Here is a 17,277-nt window from a genome sequence, read left to right as displayed (position 1 = left end):
ACTCTCAGAAAGCCTTCTGGTGGTGCACTGGGGAAAATGGGGGACCATGAAGGAAAGCGGTACTGATGTGTGCAGGACTGATCTGTCCAAATGGCGTGATAATGAGTTTGGGCTGCATGGGACCAAAACAAGGTTGGGAAAGAGTTAACTGAGGATGGAGAAAGGACAATTGGAACCCAATTAGACCATGAACTCATGTGGATGCTTTAGAAACACAGCGGTTTAGAAGCAAAAGCAGACAAAAACCACTATATGGAACCAGCCTGAGTCATTTAAGTGAAACATTTTCCTACCTGTATATTTTTCCTGGTTGTGATTCTGAAGATGACTAATGCTGGTCCCAACATTAACTTTTCATTGTCTTGTAAAGATGCAACAGCTTTTAATTTCAAAGTACTATGATTAAAAAAGGATTTGGAAATGGAACTAATTTGGACAAGTGTTTATTAGCATTTGTTTGTTCGCAGAGTAATAATGTTCCATTTATCTTTAAACCAGGGTAAAGAGTCACTTTATAGAGTTCTTCAGTTGTTTACATAGTAAGCAAACTACATTGCAAAGTATTCTTAAGTCTTACATCTGACTGTCAATACAATCCTAAACAGAGTTACACCTTTTTAAATCATTGCATTTAAAAGGATGTAACTGTTTAGGACTGCATTGTTTGTCAGGTAGTCACTTTGTATATGGCAATTTATGCTTGGTAATTAGCAGCGGATTCCAGGCTGAAGTGCTCCGCATATTTTTTTTGAGTTTTGCATGATAAACCATCATTCAGGAAGTGACTGCGAAGCCGGCACATACCTACTTCGCATTTCTTAAGAGCCCCTTTAACGGACCTTTTCTGTTTGCTCCACCCCCACACCAAAGAACCTCCTGAAGAAACCATGCAAAATGACAGTCGCGCGTTAGCTATGCAAACGGCGGTTGGCTAATGGAAGGAACAAAGGAGCAGGCGAGTGTGGGGGGTGGAATTTCTCCTTTTGCCTCGGGACCGTGAATAGGCATTTTCAAGGTCACATTTAAAAAAAGAGCTTTGAGCGAGCATCAGAATTGACCCTGCATAAATAGCCTATATGTTTGTATGTAATATAAGGAAGAGTTTGTTTTTGAAGTCTGCCTATTTAAAAATTATTTACAATTCATGCAGAGTGAGGTTCAAATAACTTTCTCTAGCCTACAGGATTCTTTTTACTTTTAATGAACGGATGCCCCCATGTGATACTGCATGAGTTGGATCTTAAGGTACCCTTGTGCAAAAGCAAGATACTTCAGCAAGAAGGGATCTGTAAATGTGTATTTCTCACTCAGAATGTACCCCTGCCCATACCACTGCTTGCACTGTTTCTGACCCCTCCTTCCAGTCCTTATTGACATTGGGGCCTGAGCAAGATGGGAGGAGGTGGGAAGTTTCTGTTCTGCAACTGGAATTCTGCTCATGGTTCTTTTGAAAGTTTTCTCATTTCAAAAGCAATTTGCCATGAGGATGGAGGGGAGAGGCTGCTGTTTGAGAAAGCTAGTAAAGCCCTCTTTTATTTGTAGCACAGCTCTTTGGATCTACAAGATTATACAAGGCTACAAATGATTTCTCTTGCAGATGTTTACAGTCTAGCAGGCAGAGGACACATAGAACACATAGAACACATAGAGGACACATAGAAGAGGGTTAGTGCTTCCCGAAACATGAGTTAATTTGACAACACTTGAAAAAAAAATAATTTTACTAGAAAGAGATCTAAGGCAAAAAGGGGGTATTATGAGAGAAGAACCAAGAACGTGGACCACAACCAGGAGATATGGGCAGGGATTCAAAGGCTAACATCACCAGTTCTTCACATCTAAGGAGGCTTTGAGCTTGTGTTACTTAAACAGCATCCCTCTAGCATCCCTATGGCAAATCACTTTTGAAGTTGAATGAAATTTCAGAAGTATCTTGTAATAGAGCACTGGAGTTGAGGATCTGCCTCTCAAAAGGGAAAAGTTTCATGAGGTACATATAAGCTCTTGGAGTCAGTTATATCTTTTTAGATTGTGGCTTTGAGCCAGAAGAATTAATAAAATAAAACAGAATATAAGATATAAAGAAGGGAGATAAAGTGGATAAAATACTGCACATATTTTCATATAGCTAAAAATCCATATTTCTTGAGGGTGGGGGTGTTTGCTACATTTAAGTGGTTGAAAATTGAGGATGCACTCTGAAAAATTCTTTAAATATAGTGTATCTCATATGTAAGCATTCAAATGTAAACTCTTTAAAAAGTAAATCTGTACTCTGTACTCTTTCTGATTCATTGTTTCAGAATGGTAATGTAGTCATGAGAGGAAGTATGTGTGTAGTAAAGTAGTGAAGTTTTGTTTAATCTCTGCTCAGCTAGAAAAGATGCTTCTAAAGGAGTAAATGACCTGAAGGAGTTTTTCACAGTTCTTCTTAAATCATACCAAAATGGAACCTTTGCATGTACCACTGAGTCGTTCCCCAAGAAACTCAAATACGTATGAGAATAGTCAGCCAGTCTGTTATTTTTTCAGTCTGCTGAATTTCATAAACCATTTCCCCCCCAAAGGATTTATGTTTCACAGCCATTTCAGATGACCCAGGATGTCTGTCTGGTACATTTTAATTTTACCATTCTTCCAAGGATCTCCGAGTTTATGGGTGGTTTTCCCTGTGTCACACTAAGGGTGTTTTTGTGTGTGTGTATGCTGACTACCCACTCAAAAATATTCTATTCAAAAATTTTACACAGACTGCTACTCTGTCTTTATGAAAGGGGCATTATTCTCAAGGTGATTTAAATAAGTCATTCCAAAGTTATTTGAATAACCAAGGGGAAAAAGACCTATTAAAATCACATATTTTAATCTAATTTTCCATTTTTAAATTCATAGATTTTCTGAATATTGTTTGTGTTGATGTAGCAATGAAAACACATTTGTTTGAAACTAAACAGAGTCTTTATACAACTTAGAACATAATCCAAAATCTTTAGCCATATGATCTACATTCACTGCAGAATAATATATGCTTAAATTGGTTCCTTCATGTACAAATATCCTAAACAAGATTACTTACATGAAGTATTTAGAACTTTCTGTAAGCAAAGGATGTAAGGTTCCAGGTGAAATATTGTCATCAGTAATAGTAATTTTATGTAGGTATGTTTTTGCTTCAGTGATTGCAACATCAGTGATATCATCTATTCCGTACTCTGACTTGCACACAGGCATTTTGCAGTCAACAGCCGTGAATGTGTGAACTTGCCTTCCAATAAAATCCGTATGATCCTTTCACACATCATAGTTGTTTTCATTTGTCATATGAAAACAGCTGACTGTTGTGACTATGCAAACAGATATGGGTGAAACATCCAGGAAAGCAGGTATGTTTACTCCAATACAAGTGGTGCAATCCTTCCATGTTTCATTCATCTTTCAGTGCTCTCCAACATAGGACAGATATTGTGACATGTCCCTGGTGCTGGATCAATATATCTAAGGTTTTATTTATGTAGTAAATATATACCCTGCCTGCTTGCCATCATTAGGGCCACCAAGGCGGCTAACAGATTACAAACAAACATAATAAAAATATTGTCGAAGGCTTTCACGGTCAGAGTTCATTGGTTCTTGTAGGTTATCCGGGCTGTGTAACCGTGGTCTTGGAATTTTCTTTCCTGACGTTTCGCCAGCAACTGTGGCAGGCATCTTCAGAGTAGTAACACTGAAGAGAGACACTGTCCTTCAGTGTTACTACTCTGAAGATGCCTGCCACAGTTGCTGGCGAAACGTCAGGAAAGAAAATTCCAAGACCACGGTTACACAGCCCGGATAACCTACAAGAACCAATAATAAAAATAAATCTCAAAAGCCATTAAAACCAAAGAAAAATACAGCATTAAAACTATTAAATCCAAGTTTAAATACACATACAATAAAATACACATAACATAAAAACAACATTTAAAACATACGATAGGAAGGAAAGATCACTGAGAAAACACCAGTCAAACTAAGAAGTCTTTACCCACTGGCAGAAGATGGCAATGGAAGGGGACAGGAGAGTCTCTCTGGGGAGAGTTCCAGAGTTTTGGTGGATTGACCAAGAAGGCCCTCTCCTGGGGTGCCACCCACCTAATTTCAGAAGGCAGGGGCACCCGAAGCACGGCCTTTGAAGATGATCATAGTGGTCAGGTAGGTTTGTAAGGGAGTAGACAATCCTTCAGGTATGCTGGTCCCAAGCCACAAATGGCTTTAAAGGTCGACACCAGGACCTTGACTTGTGCCTGGAAACAGATTTGGAGCCAGTGTAGATGGGCCAAGACTGGAATGATATGGTCCCTACAACCCACTCTAGTCAACAGCCTGGCTGCAGCATTCTGAACCAATTGAAGTTTCTGAGCACTTCTCGAGGGCAGCCTCATGTAGAGCATATTGCAGTAATCTAATCTAGATGTAACCAGGGCATGTACCCTAGTGACCAGAACTGTTGTGCCCAGAGAAGACTGCAGCTGACTAACCAGTTACAGCTGGTAAAAGGAACTCCTGGCCACTGCTGCCACCTGCTTATACAGCAGTAGGCCTGGGTCCAAGATCACCCCCAGACTAAGGACCTGTTCCTTCAAGGTGAGGGCAGAATGGATGACACCTTACATCTCAGGTCAGACCTTTCATCCACCAGTAACACTTCTGTTTTGTTGGGACTAAGCTTCAGTTTATTAGCCTGTATCCTCTCCAAAACTGCCTCCAGGCACTGGTTTAGGGTTTCTACAAACTCCCTGGGATCAGCTGGAAGCATGAAGTTGAATTGCTTTTCACTTCCAGAAACAGTGTTGCTTGTGATGATACTTGCTCTCTTTCATCCTAGTACTGAGGAACTGAAAATGGAGGAATTAAAAGATTTTAGTTTTAAATGGCTATGACAATAGCTGTAGCCATATTTACCTATTCGTGGGCTCCACTGAACGCTAAGGACTCGGAAATAAGAATGCATAGATTCAAGTTGCATAACTGTTAAGAGCAGAAGATTTGCTATTTTTACAAGATCTTTCATTCATTCAGAACATTTCTTGTAATGTTCTTCTGCGTATGAAAGGTTGAAAAGCAGAAAATGCTAACAGCCTAATTCATGAAAGTTTGGAGTTACTCCCAGTTCCCAAAGAAATCAACGGGAGCTGCATGTAGTTAGCAGTTATGAAAATCAGGACACATTTCTGCTTTATCCATATGCATCACTGGAAGGGTATTATGCTTCAGAGCTATCTTTTTAATATTCAAAAACAGCTGTGGCATATTTATTTTTTAAAAAACAAAGTCTGTGTGATAACTGTACTAGGTCCCTATTTCATTTTAACTAACAGCTGTTGATGTTTTTATTTCATAAGGTTTTATTTCGTAAGGCTACAATCCTAAAACCACTTTCCTGGAAGTAAATCTTATTGAATAAAATAGGACTTAGGTTTGAGTAACCTTATTTAGATTGCTATTGTAGACTACTGCCAAAGGTCCACTTCTAGTTTAATACTGCTCCCCCAGAGGTAGTTCTGAAGTACAATGTAACATTTCTATCTCCTTGGTAGAAAGAGTTGGACAGAAGGAAGTAATTATGAATGAGGGAACTGGAAATAGGAAATTGAAAGCATAAGCACTTAAATTGTTTGTATAGTCACCAACTGTGGTTTAGTATAATGTATGGTCAATCTTTCTTCCCACTTCCTTAAATTACAAATTTAATTTTATATTAAAACAAGATTGTCCTTTTTAAGGCAGTTGAAAAGGGGTAGGGAGATCTTGATGATGAAAAAATAGTATTTCTGAAAGCTACAAAATATTGTCTGTATTCTTTTTGCTGCCTGCAACTGGCAACTGGTCCAGAAAGGCGGCATACATTTTTTTTCTAAATAAAGGATCGCCTTGTGTACCCTCCCTTTTTTCACTGTAGCTGAAGAGCCTGCTATTTCATGCCTGTTGAGAGCCACTGAGCTGTGAAATAAAACCATTTAAAGTTGAGCCACAGGATCAGTTTCATTACTTTCCTTTCTTTCTTTCCTTTAAAAGTTCTTTCCTTGTTGCTATTAATCCATTTGGCTCACATAGCGAACCATTCTACCCATCTTTCACAGAACTTGTATATTGCAGAAGATTCTAGGGTGTGTTCTAGGTTGTTCTTTCTGTCTATTGTTTTTATCCAGTCCTTCCTCCAAAGAAGCTGAGGGCAGCTTTCTTATACTGGGCTATTTTAGTGTCTTTATTTGGCTCCAATTGAAAAGTGAGCCATATTGATGCAGGTGCAAGTTTACAGCACACAAGGTAATAGATGGGGTTTTCAGACAGTAATTTTCTTTAACTTAAAATTAGCAGTTGGGCTGAAAACAAGGGTGTGGTTGGTTTGAAGAAGGCTGGAGGGAGTGCTTTGGGATGCTGCTGGTGTGAGCTCTCGTTCTGCTCATTCTCAAGTGCTCTTTCTTAGGCACAGCAATGACTTAAACCATGGTTTGAGTATGCAGACATAACACTAAGCTACAGTTTAATGGCATAGTGGCTTGCAAAACTTTTTCAAACCATGGTTGGACCGTATTGTGCTTTGAAAGCTATAGGTTGTGGTTGTGCCTGAACCATGCCAACACTGTCTGCTTTTTGATGCCCCAGATATTTTATTTCTCGATATAATCTTTCACAGTGTCACAGGAAGAAACTTATGAAATCTGTTACTTTGTGTCAAACCAGAATAAATACACAATACAACATCTGCAAAGACAAACAGAACTAATTTAGTATATTCTGGTGCAGTCTCCTGTGCTCCAGACCATATACGATCATTTAAGATTTTGTGAAAAAGTTCATGGTGTATTAGTTATTCTGAGACAATCTTTAAAGCAAATAAATTGAAATTGCATGAAAACTCTTGAACTATAATATTGGAGTAAGAAGTTCTCGTTTGTTTGCACAGTACTTAAGAAATGTCCTGCTGATTAAAGATAAAAGAGAGCTGGATCCGTATACACGGCCTCAAAGAAAAAGTGGAGGGAAAGGATTAAAAAAATTATTTGAAAGGGCTGTTGGCTGTTTTTCTTTCGGAAGATGAAGCGATTGTTGAAGGAATGATTATAACAGCCTACAGAGTCAACTCTGCATACGCAACCAAATACAAAGTTCCAAGGGACTGTTTGGTGCAACTTTTTTCTAGAAGTCACTGGGACCTAATTTTGAACAAGCATTATCAGAACCCACTCACTATAGAAGGTACACCGATGAGATTGATGAAGGAGATTCCTGGAAGACTGCTGAGAAAAAGAAAAGATTTTGCAGAGATTGTAGAAAGACTCAGATTTAATGGAATTCAACATAGATGGGAGTATCCGCAGGGCATTTCGTTTCTCTTCAAAGCCAAAAGATTCAGGATTACAGATACTGTCAAAGCTGATCAATTTCTGAGAAGATACGGAGGAGATCTACGTAAGCCACCACAACAAACATCGAAAGAACTATCGGGAAAGGATCTTCTTGAGGAAGAAAAGGCAGCAGAAGCAAGTGGGGGGGCAAAACCGTCATCGTCTGAGGAGGAAGAAAATGGCTGAACTATGTAAAAGGGAAATTAACGGGGGGGAGGGGGGAAGGAGACTGGATTGGAATAAAAATAAAGTATGAGGTTTGATTGAATACTGAAATGCTACAAATATTGTCCTTTCCTTTTATCCCTTAGAAGCTCCTTGATCAATTGATCTTGAGCAGCATATATCTAGTGATGGAGGGATATAAGGACTGAAACAAATCTTGCCACTGACAATGTAGCCTTGGGGTCCCTGTCGCTTAGTAAAAAAGGCATTATGTCAGTCACAGAGGCATTGGATTTGTATATTAAAAGGGGGGAACAAATATTGTCATGGAATGTTAATGGTTTGAACTCTCCTAACAAGAGGAATTTTTTTTTATCATTTACAAAAGTCAAAAGCTAATATTTTTTGTTTACAGGAAACTCATATTTTACCAAAGGATATTGTAAGATTGGAACAAGTAAAACTGGGTAAATTATTTACATCATGTAATGAGAAGAAAAAAAATGGTATAGCTATGTATATTCCCTTAATATTGGAACCCAAGGTGTTATACTCTGATAAAGAAGGGAGGATCCTTTTGGTAAAAATTGTTTCTGGTTTCCAAAATTTTTTGTTAGTTGGTATTTATGCACCAAATATTAATCAAAAAATATTCTATAACAACTTAGCATTGATATTAGCAGAATATGTGAATGAAAAAATGGTATGGATGGGAGATTTTAACGGTGTTATGGATCCTAGGTTGGATAGATCTTCAAAGAAGAAAAAGGGTAAATGTGAGGGTAAATTACCAGGTATTTTTAACCATCTTACAGATCAATGGGAAATGTTTGATATATGGAGACTGGTAAATGGTAAGAAAAAGGGATATACTTTTTATTCATCCAGGCATTCTTCTCATTCAAGAATAGATATGTTTTGGCTTTCTAAATGTATTACAGGATTGTCGGAAACTCCTGAAATTTTACCCAAAGTATTATCTGATCATAACGCGATTTTAATTAGAATTGATTTGGGAGATAGAAGAAATAAACTGTGGTCTATAAATGAATATTTACTGAAAAATAAGAAAATAGTGGATAAACTAACAGTAGATATACAGAATTATTTTTTAGAAAATGTAGATAAAGGAGTATCAGATGAAATTGTATGGGATGCTAGTAAATCAGTAATTAGAGGACTTTTGATACAACAAAACTCAAGATGGTTTAAAGAGAAGGAGAGGCAAAAGAAAAAGATCTTAGAGGAAATTAAACGAGAGAGGCAGCTTAGAAAACTGCAAGATAAATTACTTTAAAAAGATCAGATGGAAAGGTTAAAAAAATTACAATATCAATATGAATTTTTATTAACTTCAGAAATAGAAAAAAAATAATGTTTAACAGACAGAAATTTTTTGAACACGCCAATAAACCGGGAAACTATTAGCGTGGCAAATTAAATGTAAAGAAAGGAAATTACCAATATTAAAAATAAAGAGGGATGGTAAAATAATAACAGATAAACAAAAAATTATGGAAACATTTAGAGATTATTAAAACTTATATAGACAAAATGTTGATTTAGAAAGGGAAATGGATGTTTATTTAAATAAATTTGGGATCGAATTTCACAAGAACATAAAGATTTACTGGACTACTATAACTATGGAGGAATTAAAAATGGTTATTGGAAAAAACAAATTAAATAAATTTCCAGGCAAAGATGGTTTTACAGCAATTTATTATAAAACTTTTATGGAACAATTATCTCCACACTTAGTAAAAGTGATGAATCAGTGTTTGCAGAACAAACCTGGAAACAAGCAAATATAGTGTTAATTCCAAAATCAAACTCGGATTTATTGGATGTAAAAAACTATAGGCCAATTTCATTATTGAATAATGATTATAAACTTTTTGTAGCTATTTTAGCAAATAGATTGAAAATTGTATTGAATCAGGTTATATATGAAGATCAGGCTGGCTTTCTCCCAGGTAGACAGATTAGTCATAATGTTGGATCTTATAGAATATGCAGAATCCACTACTGTACCTATTGCAATGATATTTTTGGATGCAGAAAAAGCCTTTGATAATGTAAATTGGAAATTTATGAAAAAAGTAATAGAATATATGGGTTTTGGAAAAAAATTTCAATTAGCTATTGGTAAAATTTATACTCATCAAACAGCTAGATTGTTAATCAATGGTAGTATGACATCACAATTTGAAATTCAAAAAGGTACAAGACAAGGTTGTCCTCTTTCACCCTTATTGTTTATATTAATATTAGAAGTTTTAATGAGAAAGATTAGAAATAACACAGAATTGATAGGTTGTAAAGTTGGGAGAAATCATTTTAAGGTTAAAGCATATGCTGATGATTTAGTTTGTTTTTTATCTAATCCTAATAATCAAATTGAAGAGTGGAATAAAACAATAGAGGTTTATGGAAAGCTTGCAGGTTTTAAAATAAACAAAAATAAAAGAAAAATATTGGCTAAGAAGTTGACATTATCGCAGCAGCAAGAATTATCACAACGCTCAGGCTTCTCAATTGAACAGAAAATAAAATATTTGGGTATGTGGTTAACCTCTAGTAATCTTAATTTATTTAAAAATAATTATATTAAGATATGGCAACAAATTAATATAGATTTAGAAAATTGGCAAAAAATACCCTTAACATTATTGGGTAGAATTGCTGTAGTTAAAATTATGGTTTTACCCAAAATGCTTTTTTTATTTCAAAATTTACCAATTATAAAGGGGGTTAAAATATTTAAATTTGGAGAAGAGATATTTTAAATTTTCTATGGGGGAAAGAAAAGCGTAGGATAGCATATAATAATTGAATTAAAAGAAACAGGAGGATTAGGGTTACCAGACTTAAGAATGTATTATGAGGCAGCCTGTTTTACCTGGTTAAAGACCTGGATATTGTTAGAGAATACTAAACTTTTAGAATTAGAAGGCTTTAATTTACGTTTTGGATGGCATGCATATTTATGGTACAAAAAGGAAAAGGTAAATAAAGAATTTAATATACATAGTATTAGAGTTGGATTATTTCAAATTTGGAAAAAATATAAAAGGATTTTGGAAAATAAGACTCCAGGATGGATTAATCCAGTTGAAGCATATATGAAGAGAGGAACCCATTTAAATTTAGATACGGAAAGATATAGAGAAATTATAGAATTTAAAGAGGGAGAATGGGTTTTAAAAAGTAAGAAAACTTAATATTAAAGATTGGTTTGTGTATTATAAACTAAAAGATATATTTAATAAAGATAATCAGCAGGGATTTAACAAAACTAAATCCAAATTGGAAAAATATTAATGAAGGGAAATAAAGGCTTGATTGGAAGAATATATAAATTATTAATTGAAACCAACTTAGAACAGGAAAGAATTAAACCAGTAATGGTGAAATGGATGAGAGAATTAGGATTTAATATAGATTTGGATATTTGGGAAAACTTATGGAAGAGAGAGTTTAAATTTACAATTACGAATGAAATTAGGAAAAATTTATACAGAATGTTTTATAGATGGTATATAACACCAGTGATGATATCTAAAATGAAAAAAGGGGAGACGGGTTTATGTTGGAAATGTGGAAAGGAAAATGGTACTTTTATGCATGCATGGTGGACATGTAAAAAAATTAAAAGCTTTTGGAAAAAAGTTCTCAGGGAAACTAATAATTTGATTAATACTAGAGTAAAAAGAAAGCCAGCATTTTGTTTACTGGGAATTCCACAAGGAAATCTGAATAATAATGATAGAGTTATTTGTCAATATAGTTTTGCTGCTGCAAGAATTGTAATTGCAAAAATTTGGAAGCAAGTGAATAAACCTCTAATCAATGACTGGAGAGAAATTATGGACTTATATGAGGATGGCCAAATTAACAGAATTCCTACATGGAAAAGATATGGAAGAATTTAAAAATATGTGGATAAAGGCCACCACATATTGGGATAAACTGGCAAAAATGGATTTTACTAAGTTAGTTAGTGAGTTATAGAAATTAGTTTTTTTGTTTAATATCTTTACATTTTATTAGTAACAAATATGTTCAAAACTGTCAAGACACTTCTGCAGAAGTCAGGTGAAGGGTCACATTTGGTGGTGGGTGGTGGGTAAGGGGGTATCTTATGAGATTTTATAATTGTATAATTAAGAATGTATCAATGAGTATATATAGATACTCCTGGGTATTTTTGTTTATTCTTTTTTTGTATTTTTGATTATTTTTTTATTATTATTATTACTATTGTTGTAATTGTTTTCTTTTATGTTTTTAAAAAAGAAATGTCCTGCTGCATTTTCTGGGTACTTTAAATGTCTATTTTTGCTGAAATGGTCGCCTGTTCTTTTTCTTTGATTGTAGCATGAAATTAGCAGAAATGGAGACATATCTCCTTTATCAGTTCGAAGAGAGATACTTTCTACTTGGTTGTATTACATTTAATATTGTGCAGATTTTGCAGTCTACATTTTTCTTTCCTACTGAGTACTACAACAGGAAAATATTCCAAATTTTGCACATGCCAGATATACCGACAACATGTTTGGGTATAGTTATGTGATGTGCCATCTAGGATTCCAAGGGAAACTGTACATGTTGTATTTCTAGATCAGGGTGATTAGGCCTCTACATCTCTACACCTGTTTTCTAATTGCACAACTCATCCTATAAAATGCTTTCAGTGAATCTATCTCTGTGTGTGTTAAGTGCTGTCAAGTCACTTCCGACTCATGGTGACCCTATGAATGAAAGTCCTCCAAAATGTCCTATCTTTGACTCTATCTTTGAATCTATCTACCTTAAAGCAACAAAGAACTCTGAAATTGGTTCAGTAAGCAAACAGTGTTCTTTGTATTCAGAAAACCCCCAGAACACTCACCCCTTTGGCTTATGTCTTCACTTCCTGATGGATTCCTTGATTTAAAAAAAAAAGTCTTCAATATGTCAGTGACCGCATGATTGATGAAACATTTGTGAAACTCCAGAGAGTTGAGACAAACTCGTTTGCTCTTTAAAAGTTTTATTATTTCAAGGATTCTTTCTGCAGTAGAGAGGGCATGTTATTATTTTTCAAGCTTATCTGTAGAAAATACGCATATTCATAAAGAATTTGACGCTGTTTTTCAAATTAAAGTGTTGGACAGTCATTCTGAGGCTGCATCAAATTTACCCCGATTTTCTTCATAAATTAAATTGTAGACATCTAAGCTTACTCACTTTCATCAGCTCAACCTGATTTTAGGACTGACCTCCTCTCCCCAGATTTGGAATATGAGCACATTTTACATTCACCATGGAATATGCTGCTGAAAATGGAATTAGAGTTGTGAATTCTAGACAATCCCTACTATAACAGTAGCTCTTATCTTGTGGAAGGCTGCCATCCACTGTGGGTATCCCTGTTCTCACCCCCAGTGCCGGGGATATGAAATAAGGATGAGGGTGCCTTCCAAAAGGTGAGAACCCCTAAATATTACATCGGGATGGGTGTGGAATACTGCAAATTGAGCTTTTGAAAATTACCGTCACTATAATTTGCCTGTGTAGAAACTTCATGGCTTTTGAGTATTTTGACAATTGACAGGAACAAAAATCACAAAGTGGGATGTCTGTGTACCATGTTAGACATGGTGGCGGTACACTCATCGTTCAATTGCCTGTGTTTCATTAAATAGTGTGGGATGAGGTTGAATTAGTCCCATATCCATAGCGCTATCCATAGCATAGCGGGAAAACTTTTAATTCTTACTATCTGTGTCCATTTCTCTATTTTGCCATCTACTAGTGCTGTATGATGATCTCTTGCGGGGTTGAATGAAGTTCAGAGGGGATTTTAATCCAGAAAATGACATCCGTGAAAGAATTAAAAAGTCAAATCACAGATTTCCTGCAATCACTTCAAATTTGGGCTGTGGGTTCTAATTTTAATGGCATGGACTGGAAAGCATATTGAATTATGCATGTGTACTTGAAAGTCACACTAGAATACCCAATAACCTATTAGGTGTACATAACTCAATTTCCATAAACATTTGAGAGACCAAACTGGATAGTCAGGTAGCATAAAATCAATCATACTGGGTCAGGCTGAAGATTTATCCAGTTCTGCATTCTGTTTTCAATAGTGACCAGCCAGATGCTTCTGGGAAGCCCACAAGTATGGCTTGGAGCTAATGGCCCTTCCTATAGTCTTCCCCTTTCTCCATAAATTATAGAATGTCACTGCATATCAATCTGTCATCTGGTTGATCCATTTATCATGACATATGCCCACTGAAATGCCAATCACTGTAACTTTAATCTGCTTCTAAAGCTATCCAGCTAGTGTGTCACAACCATATTTTATGAATCCCATAAAATTATGTGTTGTGTAATACTCATCCACAAAACACATAATTCATCTGTTCTGAATCTATTGCCAATCAAGTTCCTTGGGTGACCTCTAGTTCTTGCATCATAGGAGAGGTAGAAGGTAATTCTTCCTGTTTTCCCCCACCAGTTATAATTGTAAAGTTTTATGCTAAGTAAAAGAGTTCAGTAGGCCAAACTATTAAATTACTTCTCCAGGTCCTGGTGGCATGTTATGCCAAAGAAATTATGAAATATTAAATTCATAATAAATCCTTTTCACCAATCTAAGAAGCAAATGTTTACTGTTTTACTGTTATACAAAATCTGCCAAAGTAGTAAAATTTTCAGAAATGTCAGCATCCTGTCCAGTTGTGAGATAATTTGCCAAGTAATATAGTTGTGCCTGCCAGACAAATAGGTCTCTCCATTGTTTGCTGCATGTTCAGTTAATATGAATAGTGTTTTATAAAATGGTGGAATTGCCACCATCTTTTGCGGGGGAATTAAACGTTTCCTTTGAATCTTAGGTAGCCAGATTACTAACATCCTTGAAAGCATATTTTCTAGGATTGACATGTGTGACATCTTATTCCATGATCAAGGCTTAGATTGTAAGCGTTATGAGTAGAGTTATGCTTGAGCAGAAGAGGGCAGAAGATCACTTTGTGAGAGACCAATCCCTCTCCAAGCCATTAAAAGTAGCTCTCTGCCCTTCTTCCATTGCTGCTGTAATTGCTTTCTGCTGCAGCAGTTTCTCTCTTCTTTTGTGGGGAGGAGGAGATGGCACATGCATACATGCACCTTACTCTGGATGAAAAAACAACAGCACCAGCACCCTTTCCCATCTGCTTTCTCCTTCACTCACATATGCACACACACACACCCTTGCCCTGGACAGGAAAGGAGCGTTCCACTGACTTGCCCCCTGGAGTCAAAGCTGCTTTTTGCCTCTTCCAGGGAAATCATATAGGTAACTTTTCCCATATTGGGCTGTGGAGCAAATTGGGGGCAGAAAGTACTTTTAAAGGTGAGTCCTTGGTCACATGTCTGACATAAATTGGGTTGGGGTTTTCCCCAACCCTATTGGAATCCAGTGTCTTATGTAATGAGATCCTTAGTGAATTTTTGGGAACAGCATGGGGGAAGTTTGCAGTTGGAGGTGGGAAAGCACAGAAATCACTCTCTGCTCCTCCACCAATGGAAAGACTTCTTCCATTGTGGAACTGTTAAGGCAACTTAGGATACAACCCTGTGGTTTTCTAATCATGAGAGATAACCAAGAGACAGCCCATAAGTTATTCTTGCTGGCTTTGGTTGTTGGGTAGCACAGCATCAGCTGCAAACAGCAGCTGTATAATCCTGGTCTGTTTTTCTGGCCTCTTTTTTAAGCCTGTGGAAATGTTTGCATTCATTACATGATCCAGGCAATAGAAGAAAATGATACTGTGCCTTTTATAAAGAGGTTGGGAATTTATTCAGGTATAACAGGAACTACATGTTACTTGTAGTTCTATGATTTTTTAAAAATAACAACAACAACAACAACGTTGTTTTATTTTGTACCATGCAGCTACTGGAGATGAGATTTAAAGGAGCAAAATGGTATCGGGCAAGTATTTAATCCTCAGTCTGTTTACCCCTGGAAAGCACTGCTGTCTCTAGACCCCTTTGGGTGATGCTGGTGAAATGTTATATCTGTCAGTTTTTCCCAGAAGCTTGGGAAAGTGGGTTTTCTGAAGAAAAGCAGGAGGTTCAACTACTCTGTATGCAACAGGCATATCAACTCGTGAATCCTGAAATGGCGTTCCTGCGTACAATGTCACTTGCTTCAGTGGAATGAGCAGATTTATGTCAGTGAAATAATGTATGCACAGATCTACTCCGTTAAGTTAAATTGTGGGGGCAGGTATCCTTGTTTGGCACCAGAATTCTTAGTGCATTGGAGTGCCCATACCTATAAAAATTGCTTGTTACACTGATTGTATGTAAAACCTTAGACGTTCTTGTCCGTGTTGTTCTTTCATTATTGTCGGTATGTTATCACCACCACTATTTTGTACTTTGGGATTGCTTATGTACAACAGTGATTATTGCCACTACTATTAGTTGCTGCAGTGCTTGGCCATGGAAACATTTTTGAGAAGAATTAACTTATTCGAAGAAATGTTCTAGCAGTATTCTAAATATAATATATGTGTTTCAAAAACTTTGTCAAAATACCTGTAAATACAAAATGGATTTGCTTATTTTTTTCCAAAAATATGTGTGATTTTAAGAGCTGTAATTTTTATAAGGAAAATAATACATTTTGGAACTTTATTCTTCTGTACATTTCAGTACAATCTCAATCTTTATCACTGTTTTTTGTCTCAGATCTGCTGTTCAGACCAAGATGAGCTGGCATAATATTTTCATTAGATTTCTACAATTGAGTAAGTTATCTGTGATTTTTTTTTAAAGAAGTTGTAGATTAAATTTCCAGATCTGGAAACCAATGACTGTCTCCATTTTGGTGCAATTGCTTTTTGTTCAGTATTATAGAATGTCTTTATATTTAGTGCAGATATTGATAGATTTTTATTAAAATGTAGATGACAAACACCTTTCTGATAACAGAAGTGCGTTCGTAACTATGGCAGCATAGTCGCATTGATCCTTGTGCATGGGGTAGGTCAGAAGATGTAATTGACCACAAATATCAGCAGATATCCAGAAAAGGGGGGAAATTGTGGTTGGAGAATTACAAGAATCACATATGTTACAATAAATGTCAAACACAGTGACAGTTGACATTTACTTAAAATGTTGACAAATTTAGGAAGGCTGTGCAGATGTTCAAAAACTCATATCACGGACAAATATGTGGATTGCAGCTGCAATCCTTGTAAAATATTGCAAAACGTTGTAAGAACTTTAATAGACAGGGAAAATAAATTATATATTCTGTACATATAATTGAACTAAACATTCAGAAGTCTAAAATATTGATATAAAAATCAAATGATGGTAGTAAGATAAGATGTAGGTTTTGCACAACACTCCCAAGATTTTGTATAGTTTTTCGTGATAATTTGATCTCATGGTCCTAGCTTCTATATATAAAACATATTGTTTTCAAATTAGACATCCATGTGTGTATAAAACCAAGAGGAATTATCATTTAATACTATGAGACGGATACAATGTGCTTGCATATAGTCATACTGATTATTTATTTGCTTTGATTAGATGCTAACATTTTGTTTAGTCAACAGGATCCACTGCATGGAATTACTTTCGGCTAATGAATCTTAAGCATAACATGGCACTGCGTCTGCCTTGTTAAAGAACAGTGAAATGTTCAACTGGTAGA

The 17,277-nt window shown here is 35.9% G+C and overlaps 1 protein-coding gene across 1 annotated transcript in view; it reads left to right on the top strand.

The window, feature by feature from the left end:
* The first annotated feature begins 16,300 nt into the window (after window positions 1-16,300).
* The window catches only part of LEPR (leptin receptor), a 58,820-nt gene continuing 57,843 nt past the window's right edge, over window positions 16,301-17,277 (top strand). Inside the window, exon 1 of the mRNA XM_056844380.1 lies at window positions 16,301-16,357. Coding sequence (XP_056700358.1) covers window positions 16,318-16,357 — 40 coding nt within the window. The 5' untranslated portion in view covers window positions 16,301-16,317. The remainder of the gene's footprint in view (window positions 16,358-17,277) is intronic.

This window comes from Euleptes europaea, chromosome 2 (genome assembly GCF_029931775.1).
Source record: "Euleptes europaea isolate rEulEur1 chromosome 2, rEulEur1.hap1, whole genome shotgun sequence".
In the NCBI taxonomy this organism is placed as follows: Eukaryota; Metazoa; Chordata; class Lepidosauria; order Squamata; family Sphaerodactylidae; genus Euleptes; species Euleptes europaea.
The sequence above is the reverse complement of the archived record's forward strand: the minus strand, read 5'-3'. Positions and strand labels throughout refer to the sequence as shown.